Below are 20760 nucleotides of genomic sequence, written 5' to 3'. Positions count from 1 at the left end.
ATTCCATTGTATATACAAACCACATCTTCTTTATCCATTCATCAGTTGATTTGGGTTCTTTCCATAATATGGCTATTGTTGAAAGTGCTGCTATAAACATTGGGGTACATGTACCCCTATGAATCAGCACTCTTGTGTCCTTTGGATGAATTCCTACTAGTGCATTGCTGGGTCGTAGGGTAGTTCTATTTTTAATTTTTTGAGGCACCTCCACACTCTTTTCCAGAGCGGCTGTACCAGTTTGTATTCCTACCAACAGTGCCAGAGGATTCCCCTTTCTCCACAACCTGACTAGCATCTGTTGTTTCCTGAGTTGTTCATTTTAGCCATACTGACCAGTGTGAGGTGGTATCTCAGTGTGGTTTTGATTTGTATTTTCCTGATACTGAGTGACATTGAGCATCATTTCATGTGTCTGTTGGCCATGTGGATGTCTTCTTTGGAAAAGTGTCTATTCATGTCTACTGCCCATTTCTTCAGTGGATTATTTGTTTTTTCGGGTGTTGACTTTGGCAAGTTCTTTATAGATTTTGGATACTAACCCTTTATCCAATATGTCATTTGCAAATATATTTTCCCATTCCATGGTTGCTTTTTGGTTTTGGTGACATTTGGTTTTGTTGATATTTTGAAAGTCATACTGGTCCCATAATAAACAGCCTTATCCCCCCTCCCATACACACATGCTTTCTTCTTTTTATTTTTATTTATTTTTAATTTTTAATGTTTAGTTTTGAGAGAGAGATTGACAGAGTGTGAGCAAGGGAGGGGAGGGGCAGAGAGAAGGGGAGACACAGAATATGAAGCAGGCTCTAGGTCTTTTGCTCTACCCACTTATATACATTGGGGGAGTTCTCAGGACCCAAGATCTCAGCCACCAACCAATGTCAGATTCTTGACTTCACTGGAGAAAGAATTCAGATACGAGTTAGAATAAAGTATAAGCATAAGATTTATTACAATGCAAAAGTACACACTCCCAAAGCGGAAGTGCGGGAAAACTCAGAAAATCCAAGTGATGCCAAGTGGATGTTGGGCTCTGATGCGTATGGGAGGTTATCATTTGGGGACTAAATATTCCCATGGGGTTCTGGGAATAGCAGGGGATATCTAGGAACTCTACATAGTATTACGCATGCTCTATGGTCGGTACTATGCAGAGGCAAATTTTGCTCTTGCGGATACTCCATATGTGGCCAGGACCTACTAGGAGTCTTCTGGCATTCCCAGTGGAGGTGTCATTCTCAGTCATTTAGTGCAGAACTGGCTTTTTGTGTGCATGCGTGCTGCAGTTAAGTCTACTTGCTGTCTTGAGAAACCGCAGAGCTGTCACAGGTTGGCTTAATCACCACAAACTGTCAGATGTCATACTCAGTTCCCTATTTTTTTTTTTTTTTGTTACTCTTGCAAATATCCAGCGCTTCCCTAGTCTGCCTGCCTCACCACTATTATAGACACCTGAAGATTATGGAGTCTTGTGATCAGGAAAAATAACCCTTAATTCATGGTCCATTGAAGAAAAGATTGGAATACGTACAACAAACTGGGCATCGATATTGAGTTACAGTGATGACACGTGTGTTTCCACTTATGCTGTTGAAGTTTCATATCCAAAATTTCTGCTTACTGTGATCATTTGTACTTCAAGGTCCTAGGGATGGATATTCTCTTTTGAACATTTAAACAGATGAATATGTGGATATATAGTTGATCCTTGAACAGCATGGGGGTCAGGGGCTCTGAGCCCTGTGCTGTCAAAAATTTGCCTATTATGTTTGATTCTTCAAAAATTTAACTGCTAATAACCTACTGTTAGCTCTACTGATAACATAAATTGATTAACACATATTTTATATGTTATATTTATTATATGCTATATTCTTGCAGTAAAGTAAGCTAGAGAAAATAAAATGATTTTGTGTTTTTTTAATAAAGTTTATTTATTTTGAGAGAGAGAGAGAGAGCATGCACAAGCAGGGGAGAGGCGGAGAAAGAAAGAGTGAGAATCCCAAGCAAGCTCCACACTGTCAGTACAGAGCCTTACATGGGGCTTGATCTCATGAACAGTGAGATAATGATGTGAGCTGAAATCAAGAGTTGGCCGCTTATCAAACTGAGCCACCCAGGAACCCCAAGAAAATAAATGTTAAAATAATCATAAGAAAGAGAAAATACATATATAATACTGTACTGTATTTGTTTAAAAAATCCATGTATAAATGGGCTCATGCCATTCTAACCCATGTTGTCCAAAGGTCAATTGTATAATATATGCACATTTGTAGTGAGAATTATATAAACCCAGAAAACAATTTAAAAGAATACATACCCAAATTAGGAGTCTTAAATGTAGGATGGATGGAAAAAAAGTATGGGAAAGGTATAATGTAGTTGTATCTCTGTGGTTTGATTTTTTTTTTTTAACAGAGCCAATGTACTCAGTATACTTGTGTTACTTGTGTAGCTTAAGGGAGGCAAATAAATAATGCAGTTACAATTGTATTCATCAGAAAAAATATAAACCAAGAAATTACAAAGAAGATGCGGCCTCCCATGTCTTGTAAAACATTAAATTTTTCTATCCTCTTAAAATTCCTTTTCTATATCTCTCTGCATAGAGAACTGGTCATTTACTTGGTTGATGAAGGTAACAACTCTGTGTATTTGTTCATAGTGGTATTTCTTCACACATACATGCCCTCAGTAACTTGGTTAGAATTGGAGATTCTGCTCACATATCAGTTCCTGTGAGAGTATAATTCTAGGAACTTTGAACCACCGTCGACATCTGTCCTCATTCCATATGGCACATGAACTTGTCTTTTATTTCTTGCCATTTTATATTTTATATTTTTGTATGCCTTTCTCCTTTAACATTTTTCCTTAGCAGAGGCCATATCTTTATATATTTGCCATAATTTCAATGAATGAAAAAAAAGAGAAGCAAAAAGAAAGCAAGGGAGTGTTATTATTTTTCTGTCCAATAATGTCAGTATAAATTTAAGACAACCAGTGAATTGTCATAAGTTTATTAGATTCCACACCAATCCCCAAATACTGTTGTACATTCATAGTTTACTGATTATAATATTGAATCTTTCAGACATAACCAGGGATCAGTCTCCAACAAAAGCAAATTCTGTCAACATTTTGCTACTTATTTAACTACACGTTGGAGAAAAAAGGGAATAGAGGAAATAAACTTCACATCTTATTTCCATGAAGAATAAGATAAATGGCCTATAATGTATTCTGGCTAAATCTTACATACTCTATCTATCTCTTTACAATAAATAAATAAATAAATAAATAAATAAATAAATAAATAAATCAAAGAGATAAACAAATATGTATTGAGCATATATGAGGGTTATGTTCGTTGTATTGTAGGCATTATCCCATTTGATACTTTTTTTGAGTTTTGATTTTATATTTTAATTTAATTCCACTATAGTTAATATACAATGTTATATTTGTTTCAGGTGTACAATACAATGATTCAAAAATTTTATACATTAGTCAGTGCTCATTGTGATAAGTATACTCTTAATTCTCTTCACCTATTTTTCCCCACCCCCACCCACCTTCTCTCTGGTAACCACCAATTGTTCTCTATAGTTGAGAGTCTGTTTCTTGGTTTGCCTCTCTATATCCTTTTTTTTTCCCTTTGTCCATTTGTTTTGTTTCTTAAATTCCACATATGAGTGAAATAATATGCTACTTTTCTTTTCTAACTGTGTTATTTCACGTAGCATCATGCCCTCCAGATCCATCCATGTTGTTGCAAATGTCAAGATATCATTCCTTTTTATGGCTGAATAATATTCCATTATATTAGTGGATATATGTATATATATCACATTTTCTTTATCCATTAATCTATCGATGGACATGTAGGCTTCTTCCATAATTTGGCTATTCTAAATAATGCTTCAATAAACCTAGGGTGTATATATCTTTTTGAATTAGTGTTTTTCATATTATTTGTATAAATTCCCAGTAGTGAAATTACTAGATCATATTGTAATTATATGTTTAATTTTTTGAGGAATCTCCATACTGTTTCTCATATCCAATTTAATTCTTAAGGAATTTTATTGATATGTAATCATACCATAACACAGTTAAGAAAACTAGCTAAGAATGTTCAGTTCATTTGCCTAAAAACTATTCTAGTATGAATTCATTGCACTGGAATTTGAACCCAAGTAAAATTACAAATTTTTAATCTTTAACATTGTAAACTGAGGAGTCATATAGTTACATATTTTTAAGTTAAACTATTAGTTAAGTTTTGGAGGAGTCAACTTAAAAGATGAGCATGTCACAGGATTTTGTTAATGTAAAATGACATAATGAATTTAATACTGTTTTAATCTGCATGAACCATTATTCAGATATCATCTATTTCTAAAATTTGCTCAGAATATGGGACCGATGCATCTACTCTCCTACCCATCACTCCATCGGCCTTCCTCTGATGGACTGAATTAAGCAGAGATGCCCATGCATAAATTCAATTTCAAGGGAGTTGCAATCTAGTCCCAAAATAGAGTGGAGATTCTGTTGCTTGTAAAACAGAAGCAGTTGTATAATTTTAGTATCCACAGAGCCTTTTGTTCTACTAAAGGCTTTTCAGTTGAAACTTGTCCACTCCTCTGTGTATCTAAGCTCAGCCAGCTATCAGAGATACAGTCAGAGTTTCCTTGAATTTCTCCACCTGAGTCTTTCTTGGGCAGTCTCTGTTCCTGTGGAAATCCCCACTGTCTCATCCTGAGCTACATTCATCCCTTATGCCCATGGGTCCCTACTCCTTATGTGGCATTAGTGGCTATGGTTCTCTCAGGCTTCCAGGAACCATCTATAGCCAGGAAAAACTAAAAGCTTATTTTGTCTCAGATATATAAATTGGTAACTCCTATGCCACTTAGGAAGCACCAACTCCAATTTGAGCACTCCATGAGCAAGAAAGCAAGGCACTGAAAGTTAATTAAGTAATGGGAAAATGCAAGTGGCTATAGACTTGAGTAAGTCTGTTATGGGGGAGGAGGGCTAAGCTTGGAGGAAAAACAATGACCAATTTGTCAATGGAAAAAGGGAAAGAAAATGTGGGTTAAAGAAAAGAGATTGTGGGTGGTTGGACATAAGGATTTGGTTGAGGTGAAAAAAAATGAATTTTGTGGGAAAAAATACATAATGTGGTACAGTACTATGGGAAGAGATACATTGAAGTATTTTAGATAAGTGGAAAGAGACTATTTGAATAGAATTATGAGGAGACTTGGATTATTATACAAACAGAGAAAGAAAGAATGCCGGTAATGTGGTGAACAATGGGAACAATAATGTTTTGAGGCTGGAAATAGTAAAACTCTCTGAGAGGTACTCTGGGGGATTTGAGCAAAAGGTAAAGAGGAAAGGGAGTAGGGGCAAAATCACATGTAGAAATCCATCTTCCTTTCCCCACACACTGGAAAGAAGGATCTTATGAGTAATGGCAATGGCTTTCCTTTCATCCTGAGATCAGTAGGCGGCAGATAACACATTTTAAACACAGGAATGATTTACCTTGCTGATGTCTTCAAGAATTTACTGCTATAAGGAAAATTCATTTGAGGGAATGGCTCGAAAAAGAAAAGAATTAGATGTGTTAAATGGCTAATAAAATAGTTTAGAAGAGAAATCATAGTAGTGATAAAAAGCAGAAGTGAATTAGTTAAATATTCTGGACATAGGAACAAGAGGACATGTTAGTGGGTTAGGTTGAAGTGAGAAGATTTGAATAATCAAGGAAAATGCCTAGTTTTTATATTTGATCAGCTATGCAGCATGAGTTACATTTACTAAAATGGAAATATTAAGGCAATTATCAAGAATTCTTTCTTAGCCATGTGATCTTTGTTGTGCCTTTTAGACATACAAGCAGAGATATTCAGTGGACTGTTTCATACATCCTCACTCTTGTCGGAGATTCTTAGAGCTCTTCCCACTTCACTCCCTTCTCTGCCCAGCAAAACCTTTTCCTTTCACGACCTGCCTCCCTCAGTTTTGTTCTAGACCTACCTTTTTGGTAAAATTGTAAAGAAAAGTGAGAAAACAACACCTGCCCAGGTAAAATTTGGGGGCATTTGCAGGAGAGCACAAGGGAATTACATAAGGAAGCCGGGAAAACATGCTTTGCAGTCTGAGTAGGAAGGGCCATTTATGAATTATATCCATCACTCTAATTCCTAGTTGTGACTAAGGGTCATCACAGTACAGAATCGGGCTACTTTCTGAAATAGGGTTAACATGTTTCAGTAGAAGTTACAGAAGGTTTAGAAGCAGGGGCTTAGATTCTACTTCTAATGATTCTTTTGTTTGCTCAGTAATATTTCTGAACCCAGGCTACTCATATATAACATGGCCTCTGTTGATCTCATATAGATATTTAGTAGTTCAAATATGATAATAAATGTGTAAATAATTTTAAAGAGTCTAAAATGCTCTTAGATATTGGGATATGATTATAACTCATGAATAAACTTAAGGAATTAGATAATGATAACTTTTTTTCTTCTTTAACTATGTAAAGATCTCCATTATAGGCAAATTTCTCTTATGAAAGAATCATTGCATTATGAGGAATAAGGCATAGATGGTTAACTGATGAGGGCTTTAGTAACAAACATAAGATGCTGTGTGTTTGTTGTGATAGAAAGAAGGCATGGCAGCAAAAGTACAGATGAGTAAAATACTGAGCTAGAGAAGCGTCTGAAGGAACTGAATTTATTTTAACATTGCTTTGGTATTAGGGACTGCTCACTGTAGTAGGCTGGACTTGGATATTGACCAAGCTAGTCACAAGGCTGCAGCAACCAGACAGGTGATGCAACCACTATTCTGGGAAATTACCATCTACATCTGTGTGCCTTTAGGCAAACCATTTAAGTCTCTAAGCCTCAGTCTACTTACCTATAACATGCTTCTCTTTTGATGTCATTGGAGATATTTTATGGTACAAATATGATAATTATTTATGTAAATGATAATTAAAATGTAAAAATTCAAATTGAAAGAGGACTGTGGTAAGCATTTTCAAACATTGTTTAATTACCTGTAAAATATTGTGACATAAAGTTAAGTCACTTTGTAACTGAAATACACTAAAACTGAATGAGCAAAGAAGCAAAAATAAGAAAACTAGGAGAATGGCACCAGATATTTGCAATTATAATGAGCCACTGGATAAAAGTCTGAGGATGTGGGGGGTACTAACTTCATTAGTTAGGATCATGAGAATGTGATTGCTGATATTTTTCTTGTATCTGTTAAAGATGGCCCAATGCCATGTCTACAGACAGGAGGATTAGAAAAAGAATTGAGTTCCAGTGACACCAAAAGGGAGGCTTCAGGATCAACAAGGCTGATGTAGCTCACAAATCAATTACATCGATCAAAAAAAATGATAACAATTCACTTAAGTAAAACTCTGGTCGATTGCAGTATACGTACACATAAATGAACGTTGGGTGGAGAATGTGAAATGGAAACCAAACTCCAAACACCCATATTGAATAAGTGAGGTAAGTGCTATTTATCCTTGGATGTTTGTGGGCTTCTGGTTCCCATTTAAACCAGTTTGAGGGCTCATTTATTTCCCTTTCAAATTGGTAACCATACTCACATGTGCAATGTTTTTCAGGTATCCATTATATCCTATGATATGATTTGATTAGTCTTCTAGGTTTTTCCATTGGAAAATGGATTTTTTATGATGTATTTATTACCTAAACTTTTTACAATGTTCCTTCTTTTTTAAAAAAAGATGTTTATTTACTTTTGAGAGAGAGAGAACATGCACAAGCAGGGGAGGGGCAGAGAGAGAGGGGAAGACACAGAATCTGAGGCAAGCTCCAGGCTCTGAGCTGTCAACACATAGCCCAACACAGGGCTTGAACTCACCAACTGTGAGATCATGACCTAAGCCGAAGTCTGATGCTTAATGGACTGAGCCACCCAGGCGCCCCTTCCAATGTTCCTTCTCTATAAAGTGTCCTTGTCTGAGGAAAATTAATGCTTGACATGGAGAGATCAGAGTATTGGAAAATATCCATACTTAATAACATACACAAAAATAAATGGCAAGTAAATGATGAATCTACAAGTAAATAAAAACAAACCAATCAAAATATTAGTAGAAAAGATAGGACAATACATTATAAATTTAGAGGAGGGAAGAATATCCTGTGAATGACTCAAAATCCAGAATTAGTAGAATAAAATATTGACAGAAAAAAACATAATGACCATAAACCATTTAAAAGACCAAAAAGTAATATATTAAAGGAGGGTGGTGACTTTGGGTAATTTTTCAAAACCATTTTTCAAACTGTGTAGATAATGTGTCTACAAAACAATAAGAGAAAAGAAAAAAAACTAAGGTAGAAATATGAGTTGTCTTCTCCATACTGTGTGTTTTTCTTCCTTCTAGGAACCCACATTTTTGTGGTAGGAAAGTGGCTACTTGGGACAGACTCATGACAGGCTCTACCTCCAGTATGGAACAGTCTGTTTCATTCCACCTCACTGGGATTCCTGGCTCCAAGAATGTTAATCATTTTATTTCTATCCCCTTTCATGTGTGCTACTTGATTGGAATAGTGGGCAACTGTACAATCCTTCACACCATCCACATAGACAAGAGTCTCCACAAGCCCATGTACTACTTCCTGGCCATTCTGTCCCTTACTGACATGGGCCTGTCTATCTCTACCCTGCCCACAGTATTAAGAAATATTCTAGTACTAAAAAATCTTGATACTAGGAAGATTGAGGTAAATGCTTGTGTATCCCAGATGTATTTTATTCATACTTTTTCCCTAATGGAGTCAGCTGTGCTTCTAGCCATGGTTTTTGACCACTATGTTGCCATTTGTGATCCTTTGAGGTATTCCAGCAAACTCACTCCACAGCACACTGTGTACATAGGGGTCTTCATTATAATCAGATGTTCTGTTGTCCTCCCTGTTATTCTTGTTTGTATTCCCACGCTTTCCTTCTGTCACTCGCATGTTCTCTCTCACTCTTTCTGCTTGCATCAAGATGTCATCCAGTTGGCCTGTGATGACATCTCATTCAACATTTTATGTTTGTTTGTTGTTGGATTTTATTGGGGTGTAGATTCTCTAGGAATCTTGTTATCTTATGCATTCATCCTCCATTCTGTGCTAGGCATTGCATCCTAGGGAGGGAAGCTCAAAGCTTTCAATACATGTGCTTCCCACATTTGTGCTGTATTTATTCTATATGTGCCCATGATCGGGCTATCCTTAGTGCATTGCTTTGCAAAACACTCCTCCCCCTTTTTCCACATGAACATTGCCAATATTTACCTCTTAGTTCCAACAGTACTTAACTCAATCATTTATAGCATCAAGACAAAGCAGATTCGCCAAGGTTTCCTAAGGGTACTATCACGCAAAAGGGTTGGGCTTACTCACACTTAAATGGGATAAGATTGTCTATTGTTTTGACCTTTGCATCCATTTTCTGCATTCTAAAGATAACTTGTTTAGAATTTCTTGAGCACATTTGGTGCATAATAAGTACATGATAGTTAATAAATTCTACATGTCTCTGCAGAAGAATGAAACCGGACCACTTTCTTACACCACTCACAAAAATAAATTCAAAGTGAATGAAAGACCTAAATGTGAGAGAGGAAACCATAAAAATCCTATAGGAGAAAACAGGCATCAACTCCTTTGACTTTGCCGCAGCAACTTCTTATTAGACATGTCTCTGGATGTAAGGAAAATAAAAGCAAAAATGAACTATGGGGACCTCATCAAGATAAAAAGCTTCTTCAGAGGGAAGGAAACAAATAAACAAAACTAAAGGCAACTTGCAGAATGGGAGAAGATATTTGCAAATGACATATTAGATAAAGGGTTAGTACCCCAAATCCACAAAGAACTTATCAAACTCAGTACCCAAGAAACAAAAATCCAGGGAAAAAATGGACAAAAGACATGAGCAAACACTTTTCCAAAGAAGACATCCAGATGGCTAACAGACACATGAAAAGATGCTCAACGTCACTCATCATCAGGGAAATACAAATCAAAACCACAATGAAATACAACCTCACACCTGTCAGAATGGCTAAAATTAACAACTCAGGAAACAACAAATTTTGGCAAGAATGAGGAGAAAGGGGAACACTTTTGCACAGTTGCTGGGAATGCATACTGGTGCAGTCACTCTGGAAAACAGTATGGAGGTTCCTCAAAAAATTAAAAATAGAATTATCCTATGACCCAGCAATTGCACTACTAGGTATTTATCCAAAGGATACAAAAATGCTGATTTGAAGGGGCACATGTGCCCCAATGTTTATAGTGGTGCTATCTACAATAGCCAAATTATGGAAAGAGCCTAAACGTCCATCAATTGATGAATGGATAAACATATGGTATATATATGCAATGGAATATCACTTGGCAATCAAAATGAATGGAATCTTGCCATTTGCAACAACATGGATGGAATTAGAGAATATTATGCTAAGTGAAATAAGTGAGGCAGAGAAAGACAAATATATGATTTCGCTCATATGTGGAATTTAAGAAACACAACAGATGAACATAAGGGAAGGGAAGGAAACATAAGATAAAAACAGAGAGGGAGGCAAACCATAAGAGACTCTTAAATACTGAACAAATTGCTGGAGGGGAATTGGGGGGGGGATAGACTAAATAGGTGATGGGCATTAAGAAGGGCACTTGTTGGGATGAGCACTGGGTGTTATATGTAAGTGATGAATCACTGGGTTCTACTCCTGAAACCAATACTACACTGTATGCTAACTAATTTGAATTTAAATGCATTAATTAAAAATGAAAATAAAAAATAAATTCTACATGTATCTATAAGAAAAATATTATAAGAGTTTCTATCATTACTTCCTAGCTTGAAAGCATCTCCAAATCCTGGTACGAGGAGATTTAGTAAGAGGAAATTCATTTCATTCAAAAAATATGGAGATACTTGATATTCAGGTTTCAAAAAATATGGAGATGTTTGATATCCAGGTTTGAGAAGTCCAATTTTTTCATATTAAAGCTGAGACTCACAGAAGTTAATATTCAAAGGTAACAGAGGCAATATGTAAAAGAGTGGGCAATGGTAACCAGGTACATTTTCTTTCTATTGATGCAAAGTAGACCTTATTCTCCAGATTTTGAGCTAAATCATAATAAAATAGATGCTTCAATTTAGGTATAGAATAAATAAGAAGTTTGCATTTCTTTGTTTCCTTTACTTCCATTGGAATGAATGTCAGAAAAAGCTTGGGCAATGAATTAATTGAGATAGTTTTCACAAGACCAATCTACACTTCACACTTAAAGGGCTGTATACCTATGATGAAATAGGATAAAAAGTATATCAAAATCCCTTTGTTAAGTGTACATACCTAGTAAGGAAAATGTCTTCAGAACTTTATATAAACTAGAGTAAGAGAGATGCCAAAAACTTCCCAAGACTCTTGCTGTCCCATCTAATTCCCTAAGAAATAAGAGGAAACACATTTTTAATACTGAAGCTTAAAGGTGTACACTCCAATTGGAGAATAGAATGTATCTGAGGCAATTAGCATGTCAGTTCAAAGAAAATCTAAACTAATGTTTGTACAAATACTATTTTAAATCATTCCCCCCAAAACTCCCTTTGGTTAAATAATGGGAAGCTGAAAAACATAAACAAACACCTTTTATACAATATTATGGCTAGGATTCCCTGAAAAGAAGAAAAAATATAAAAACAATAAATGAAAAAATTAAAAACTTTGTCAAACCATAGTTTAAAATTTTTTTATTTAAGGAATAAAATTATTTCAAGTAACAATGAAAAAAATAACAACAGATTGTAGTTTCCAATGATTTTAAAAGCAAAAAATCTGTGAAAAATGCACTTTAAAGATGAAATGAGATGGGAAAGCAGATTTTGTAGCAAAGGCACAGATGAATGCTAGAGAAAACAGAATGCTAGAGAATAAATATATACATGCAGTTAAGGTCGATACATGACAAAGACCTTATTTTTTACATTCTGACCATGTGGTCTAATTTCCCACAACAAAAGTCTAAGCTCCAGTGCAATTCCCTTCTACTCTGCGAAGATGATTCCCATCTACTCTGCTCTATGTACATTGCCACTTGAAGAAATGATTCAACTTTTCTTTGTGAAAGAGGCCTCTTTTCTTCTTCTTCCCTAGTCTCATTCACTCTTCTTATCTTTTCTCAGTGCCAGCTTTTTCTAACTGAAGTATCTAAGAAAACTAAGCATGCAATAATTTATCCGAAGTTTTCTCTTACCCACTTAAGTAGCTGGCTTCTCTAAGTTGACCCTCAATTTTGAAAAAACAAAACAAAACAAAACATTTTGTCCCTTTTAATAAAAAAAATGGACATCATGTTTCTTGTAAGAAAACAATGAAGAAAAAATTTACACATATAAAAACTTTGGTATGTAATAAACTCCCAGAGAGTGGTAGTGAAGGTGATCAACACAGAGATGGAGAGTAACAGAAATGTATACGAGGTAGACATGACTCCTTTGTATTAATTAAGTTTTTCTTGGAAACAGATGCCACCCTCAAACTGGGTAATTTCAAGAATTTGATAAAGAGGTCAGGAGTCATTAAAAATATATAGGCAATATTTAGGAAAATGAAGAAAATTTGTATTTATATTTGTATCTCTATCTGTATATATATTTATTTTATAGTATTCCAGATGAGATGTTTGCTACCATCACTAGTCCTGAAGTGGCAAAGGAAAAAGAGTTTACCTGAACTCAGGAAAGGCATCGCGTGGAGAAGGACACCTGATATACACTTGTCCTTTCTGTAGAGAGATACAGCCATCATGAAGGGTTGATAGGAACCCAGGGGAGTAAATATCTAAACTGTATGTTCTTCTGTATTCTTGTTTCCAGCTCCCATCACTGACCAAGTCATATGAGAACCCAGATAGTGAAAGGACCCTTTGAGGCAATCCACTATGGTCAAAACACAGAGCAGGGAAGATCTGGGAAATAGACAAAACATGCCCTTCTCACAGAAACCACTTTGACTTTCATATTTATATCCACTCTCAGGCTTGTGATTTAGGTAGTGCTTGAATATGAATATCTGCCCATCACATTCTTCCCATCATAGTGAATCATTCAAAATTGAACTTATGACCAGTATTGTCAAAGATGTGGGCAGTGGAAAATAAAATTGTGTTCTTATTTCCTTCCATTGTATACCTGAGTAATATATAGACCATATGGCAAAGGAGTATGGATACATTGACTATTGAAAATCTTTTAATTTGGGATCCTTGATTGTATCAAATTTATATGATATCAAAGTGATTTCAATTAATATCAAATAAATTAAGTATAAGGAGAATTGTGAAACATCCATCCAGTGAACACAGTAAGTTCATATCATTTGTCTGGCAATCCATGGAGAAGACATTTGAAGATGGAATTGTGAGGGTTTGCAACTGTTAATATATAAATAATGTCTTATTTCCATAGACTATCAGTGGATGGTGAATTTCTTTAGTAATCGAGTACATTTTCTTTAGGAAAACTATTATTTATATTGAGGTCATCAATTCCTGAAAAATTCCTGTTGTGCTACCTCATTTCTTCTAGACATTGATGCAATAGTATTTGAGACTCTCAATAGCCCTCTTGCCCCTGCATTCCCAAACTCTCAATCCTGCTGCAGCTAGAGTGGTGGAGAAAAACAAACTAAAATGGTGGCACTGACAGGGTTACATATACTGTTTTGCATTTTTTGTAGGGCCTTATATCTTGAAGGACTGGAGGAGACTTATGAACTGATCCTTCTTCCTCTGAGAATTAGAATGGTCTCTGATGACAAGTGGAACTTTTCTCCCAAGTACATGAGTGAGTCCTGGGGGAAATAAAAGTGGAAGGTAAGAGGAAATTACAGGGGGGCACTTGAGAGACGAAAGAGAGGAAGGTGGACACCCAGAGTGTGGGAAGGAGGACCAGAACACTGTTGGAGAAGAGAGACATTCTCAGTTCATCAGAGCATATAATTTTCACTAAAATACCTTCATTGTTCATGTTTATTCCTATAGCATTCAAGCCAGACTCAGGCTTTGCAGGCTGGACGTGCCCAGGATGCCCTAGATTTTTATGGTAGGTGGTCTCTGTGTCCATGGGTGGGATATGATGCTTATACTGGGTGAAGGATTATTTTTCTGGTGTAACATAATAGGGATTCCAGAATGGGATTAGGATTGTACCAGATAACCTTCAAGGTCTCTTCCAATCCCAAGTATCAGTGGTTTTTAATATGACATTAATTATGACTCAGAGGTCTATGGGTACCTGGGTGGCTCAGTCGGTTATGTGTCCAACTCTTAATTTCGGTTCAGGTTAGTTTTTTTTTTTTTTTTTTCATGGTTCCTGAGATCAAGCACTATTCTGACTATGTTCTGACAGCACAGAGCCTGCTTGGGATTCTCTATCTTCTCTCTCTCTCTCTCTCTCTCTCTCTCTCTCTCCTGCTCCCCTGCTTGCACCTTCTCTCTCAAAAAATTAAATAAACACTTAAAATAAGAAAAAAATATTAATTAGAGTCTAAACCCCAAATTGTAGCTCTTTCTGGGTTTTTAGTTTATAATCTGACTCCTCAAAATCCATCCTCCTTCTATGGGAAGTGGTAGAAGACATCACAAGACCATGTGAATGAATTTGAAATATAGGATCAGAAACAAGAGGAATTGGACAAAAATTGAACCAAGGCCAGCATATAAGGAGCTGTGGAAAAACACGCAGAGCAAACACTAGTGAATATATGGAATGTAGTGATTATATGTTGTGGCAACTTGAGAGCAGTAACATGGCTGCTCAGATTCCAGGCTCCCTGTAGTCCCAAAGACCTCATTCCTGTTCTTGGAGAGACTTCCCATTTCATCCTGGGCTCTGACTTTTTTTTTTTTTTCTCCACAGCTGACACTGAGTAGAATGAAAAGTATAGAAGTAAGGCCATCATGATTACCCAAAGACTTTGGGGGTGGAGAAAAAGGTTATGAAGTAATTTATATTATGGCTCCACTGAATTTTCAACTGGATGAGATGGAGATGAAACTGGCATCATTCCCACCCCTCAGGTTACCAGGTTAGGTCACTTCTGTGAGGTGCCCACTCTGGGGTGTTTCCTTTCTGGAAGGATACTTCAGAATGTCCTCATAGCTTCCTACCTCCTGTGACTTTTCAAAGAAATACTGTTGTTGTCATATATTGTCTTCATCAAATTACCATTATTTTATGGTCACCATATATAAAGAATCTATGCTAAGTATTCTGATTACTATATCTCCTTTAATCTTAGTCCATCCTGTCAATGATTTTATCTTCAGTTTACAGATGAGGCTACTTTGGTACAGAAGGAAATAAGTCATTTGCTCAACTTGAAAATCGAGCAAGCATTAGAGCCAGACAATGTCATTTATACAGACAAGCCCCAGTCAAGAGAAGCAGGGATTGGTGGTGGTAATAAGCCAGGCAGATTGAGGAAAATAGCAGGACCTTAATCACCAGGTCATTCAATACGTGGACACTATTTAATTGTTATATGAGTTAGTCAGAAAGGCTGAATTTTTCTCTGGAACTTGCTTGTTTGATTTCTACATTATGGGTCTTCTGTTTCCTAGAAAATTATCATTATTTATCACTCCAGCCAAATATCGGCTACAATCAGGGTTTATCTGCATGGAACTAGAGAAGATTGAAGGGGATTTGAAGTTCCCAAAGGGCCACAGTAGACTTTACAAGACAGGAAGATACCAGTTTATTCATTGACAAGGGGAAGCAATCTGTCTCATGGATTGTAAATTCTCAAAACAGCATTTTGGTGAGCAGGGATTCTTGGCACTTGATGGGCACTTGATGGGGATTTTGAGAGGTGGCTCCTCTTTCTTACTTCAGAGATGTTTTTCCTGAGCACATAAATACTGGAATCTGCTGGGGGAAATATATTTTCTCATTTGTTCTTAGTAGGAAAGATTTAGGATCAAGGTCAGAAGCTTTTTCTGAGCACTATAGTTTTTTGGTTATTTGTGTTGTTTTTGCCTTGAAGCATGAGTTTCCACTTTATCTTTCCACAAATCCTATCTATTTTCTATTTTCTTTTTCTCTTTCTTCTTTCTTTCTTTCTTGTACAAGGTACCACTCTCTAAATGACTGCTCAGATCTGAATCATAATAGAAAGAAGGTTGTGCATCTTTAAAATCAGAGTCAGAGGTTGAGGCACCTGGGTGGCTCAGTTGGTTGAGCATCGGACTTCGACTCAGGTCATGATCTCGTGGTTCGTGAGTTCGAGCCCTGCATTGGGCTCTGTGCTGACAGCTCAGACCCTGGAGCCTGCTTCAGATTCTGTCTCCCTCTTCCTCTGCCCTTCCCTGCTGGTGCTCTGTCTCTCAATAATAAATAAACGTTAAAAAAATTTTTTTTTAAATTAAAAATCAGAGTCAGAAGCAGTTATACTTTGCTTATATAATATATTTTATTACAATAAGAACATTGTATGTAAAATTACATAGTCCATTATTACAATTTTTAAAATTAAAAATCATTTTAATTAAGTCAGTTTAACCCATGTTTAGTTCTTGGGAATCTAGTCTGAGACAAGGCCTGTGGCCTCAATTATATAACTGCAGTTTGTTAGTAAGACCTGCTTATGGTAATAAATACTGTTGACCCATACTTGCCTGAATTCTGTAAAGACATCTCGCATGATATTCTACTATTATTGAAAAAGCTCTGAAGCTTAGGCAGAAAAAGGCATTGTGTGTAAATCATAGCAGGAGTCATTAAAAAAAGATTAATATTAACATCAATAGCTCTTGCCAAGAAAACTCTGGAAGAAAAATATAAAATGAAAGATGTCATCCTGAACAGGTTGTGTGCGTGCTGCTGTAGGTAGTCTTTAGAAGATTGTCTGTATTTTAAGAGAATGTCAACGAGTCTGCATCTGAGAGGCAGGAGGGAAAGAGTTGTTATACAGTATATATTTTACTTAATCAACATTACTCAGCAATGAAATGAAGAAAGCAAAATGTAGGGATGAATTTAAGAGTGCTTACAGGAAAACGCTGCAGTTTTATTTGTTTTGTTTTGTTTTCCTGACTCAGATGCTGATCTTATCATTGCCCTCCCCACTGGAGTGTGATCCTGAAAGTGGATTGTGGTTAAAAGTGAGCTCTATGGCAACCTTTAACTCCAGTAATACCCTGTCCTCCACATTCTATCTCTCAGGTATCCCTGGCTATGAGGAATTCCACCACTGGATATCCATTCCATTCTGTCTCCTGTACCTTGTTGGAATCATGGGTAACTGCACCATCCTGCATATTATTCGGACAGACCCCAGGCTCCATCAGCCCATGTACTACTTTCTGGCCATGCTTTCCCTCACCGACATGGGCATGTCCATGCCCACCATGATATCACTGTTCAGGGTGTTGTGGTCCATTTCCAGGGAAATCCAGTTCAGTACCTGTGTGGTCCAAATGTTTTTCATTCACACTTTCTCCTTCACGGAATCATCTGTGCTCTTGGCCATGGCCTTTGACCGCTACGTGGCTATCTGCCACCCTCTACGATATGCTACCATTCTCACCCCAAGACTTATCATGAAAATTGGAATTGCAGCCCTGCTTAGGAGTGCCTGTGCCATGATTCCACTTCTGGCTCGGCTGGCCTTCTTTCCTTTCTGCCACTCTCACATCCTTTCTCATTCATATTGTCTGCACCAGGACATGATCCGCCTTGCCTGTGCTGACACCCTGTTTAATGTTATATATGGGTTGCTTCTTGTCGTTGTGCTGTGGGGAATGGACTCTCTGGGTATTTTTGTGTCTTATGTGTACATTCTTCACTCTATATTAAAAATTGCATCACGTGAAGGGCGGCTTAAGGCTCTCAACACGTGTGCGTCCCACATCTGTGTTGTACTCATTTTATATGTGCCTATGATGGGGCTATCTATTGTCCACCGTTTTGCCAAACACTCCTCCCCACTGATCCATATCTTCATGGCTCACATCTACTTATTGGTTCCACCTGTGCTCAATCCAATCATCTATAGTGTGAAGACCAAACAGATCCGCCAAGGAGTCCTCTACCTACTTCTCCGCACAAAAACCGGTTCTACTATGTCTTAAGGCATGACCTTAGACATTGATGGCATCAATCTAAATGATGTAAACATATACTTGTTTGTCCACACTAGGTATGCTGGCATCACAGTTGTGAACAAAAGAGAAAGAGGAGATATAGAATCCACAGAGTATCAGGAGAAGTGCTTAAAGGAGAGAGCTGGGGTCCTTGGGACTATACAACTTAACATGTGCTTCATAAATTACCTTTAAATATCAGTATATGTAGGTGTTGAGTGTTTTAGAAATCATTTCCATCTATTCCCTTCCATTTCTAATCCCAACCCTCCATGAGCACTTACCCATTAAGTTTTCATTAAATATATTAAAACCAGGGGTGCCTGTGTGGCTCAGTCGGTTAAGCTTCTGACTGTTGTTTTAGGCTCAGGTCATGATCTTCAGTTTGTGAGATTGAGCCCCATGTTGCACTCTGCGCTGGCAGCATGGAGCCTTCTATGTTTTCTCTCTCTCTCTCTCTCTCTCTCCCTCTATCTCTGCTCCTCCTCTGCTCTCTCTCCCTTTCTCTCACAGAAAATAAATAAATAAATAAATAAATAAATAAATAAATAAAATTCATGTTTCTTCGCTTCTTGATACTCTGTAGTTGTTTGGAAATCTTATATTGCCCTTCTTGTTATAACAATGTGTTTGTATATCTGCTATTCTTTCCTTCTTCAAGATGGAAAATATTTTATCTTGATATAAGAGCATATTAGGGTTCAAAGCAGAACTTATCAATCCTTATTGTGAATCAGCATCATATTTTAAAGTTTATACATATGTCTGCCCTACTAAGAAATTTAGTTTGCTCAGGAATAGAAAAGGCCAACTGCATATTTTTTTATTCTCTTAATTTTTAGAAATAATTTTAATTTTATAAAAATTTGAGACTCAGTAATTTTTGAAATACCCCAGATACCGTGATATGATGTCAATGATTATAATCCATTGAGTAAAATGTATCTTAATAATAATTTAGGACATACTATTTCTTTAAGTGTAAAAAAGTACTGGGGTGCCTGGGTGGCTCAGTCGGTTGAGTGTCTGACTTCAGCTCAGGTCATGATCTCAAGGTCTGTGGGTTCGAGCCCCACATCCAGCTCTGTGCTGACAGAGCCTGCTTCAAATTTTGTGTCTTTCTCTCTGCCCCTCTCCTACTCACTCTCTCTCTTTCTCTTTCTCTTTCTCTCTCAAAAATAATGAACAAATATTAAATTTTTTTTAAATAAATGTAAAAAAGTACTATCCTTTGTATTCCTGGCTATGAGGTATTTCACTTATGTAACAATATAACTCACTAGGTGTGGCTACCTATAAATTTGTGGTAGCAGGAAACAGCTACAGATTCAGGTCTCTTGATTTTATCTAGAACTCCTTTCAATATACAAAACTACCTTTCCTTATAATTCTGAAATTAGCTAACAAATGGCTGTGCATAGGGTTGTATAGAAAACTTGCAAATGTAATTGAATTTTCTAGTTTGTCTGGCTATACTTGTGCAAAGGCAAAAAGTAAGCAAAGGGTACAAATAAGATTTTAAAAAATGTGTTATAGTTCCCAGTATTCGTGTATTTGTGGAAGTCTTAATAATAATCTGTTTTTACCTATCTGGTTCTACCTAGTATAGCAACTGTGCTTTGAAGAGTTTGCTACTTGTAAAGATGAATATATGCTTGGTATAAAAGTGACACCAAGTCTTTATTGAATGTAAATGATTAAATAAATGAATCAATCACTGAATAAAGGATACTTTGGATATTAAAGAAAATCGAGGAAAAGATTTGACATGTCATGAACCCCCATGTCATCTAATAAAAGAGATCTTACTAACTTAAAATTAGTGTTTCAAATTTCAGTCATATGGAGCACATCTACAATTTATTTCTGCTCCCTGGTTTTCACTCAACTATGTCTGTTTGCCCTTTTATCCTATTTCTTGATTCTAATTGCCAACTGCCCCTGTCCTTTTAGCATATTCACCTTGAATAAAAAATGTCAACTAAAAATAAAGCTATGTAAACATCAAAATTAGATAATATTTGTTGTAATAAATAATTAAATCAAATTGATAGGAAAAATTAAAATTTTGAGAATGAGCATTACCATCAGCCACACATCGTATATGTAACATTTAACTATTGCTAATCACCTTTAAAATTAGAACTTCAAATTCAAAATATATTTTGACCTTTCCTAGTCTTTGTGCTCTAAAAAACGAAGTCTTACTAGTTTTTATTTGCTAATGGAAATATGTTTAAACTATTGCATACTAGATTTTGCATTTTACATGCCAATAAAACTATTTTAAATGAACACCTACATAGATAATCTAAATTTTGAGTTTACAAATTATTATTTACTATACTCACTTCTTAAATTTATTATTAGTATTGCATTATATTCATAAAATATATTTTACTCTAAACATTTAGAAACCAGATATATTCAAAATTAAAATAATTCTTCTCAGTAAAATACAGTTGGTAGGGAGATAAGTGAATATAACAATGAATGAATGAGTGAACAA

General features: G+C 36.2%; 2 protein-coding genes across 2 annotated transcripts; both read left to right on the top strand.

Moving 5' to 3' along the window:
- The first annotated feature begins 7444 nt into the window (after positions 1 to 7444).
- Positions 7445 to 15608, top strand: LOC115526271 (olfactory receptor 51G1-like). Its single transcript, XM_030333726.1, is given in 4 exon segments — positions 7445 to 7474; positions 8550 to 9467; positions 14148 to 14208; positions 15442 to 15608. Coding segments are annotated over 4 exon segments (1176 nt in total).
- Positions 15609 to 17279: 1671 nt separating this feature from the next.
- LOC115526270 (olfactory receptor 51L1-like) lies at positions 17280 to 18239 on the top strand. Its single transcript, XM_030333725.1, has one exon. It carries the CDS (start codon positions 17280 to 17282, stop codon positions 18237 to 18239), a length of 960 nt encoding a protein of 319 aa, XP_030189585.1.
- Positions 18240 to 20760: the final 2521 nt, after the last annotated feature.

Source organism: Lynx canadensis, chromosome D1 (genome assembly GCF_007474595.2).
Source record: "Lynx canadensis isolate LIC74 chromosome D1, mLynCan4.pri.v2, whole genome shotgun sequence".
NCBI lineage: Eukaryota > Metazoa > Chordata > Mammalia > Carnivora > Felidae > Lynx > Lynx canadensis.
This window is presented reverse-complemented; position numbering and strand designations above follow the sequence as displayed.

What these genes read in the sequence shown, in the direction of transcription:
- LOC115526270 (XM_030333725.1), top strand. Translation starts at nt 17,280, where the DNA reads ATGGCAACCTTTAACTCCAGTAATACCCTGTCCTCCACATTCTATCTC.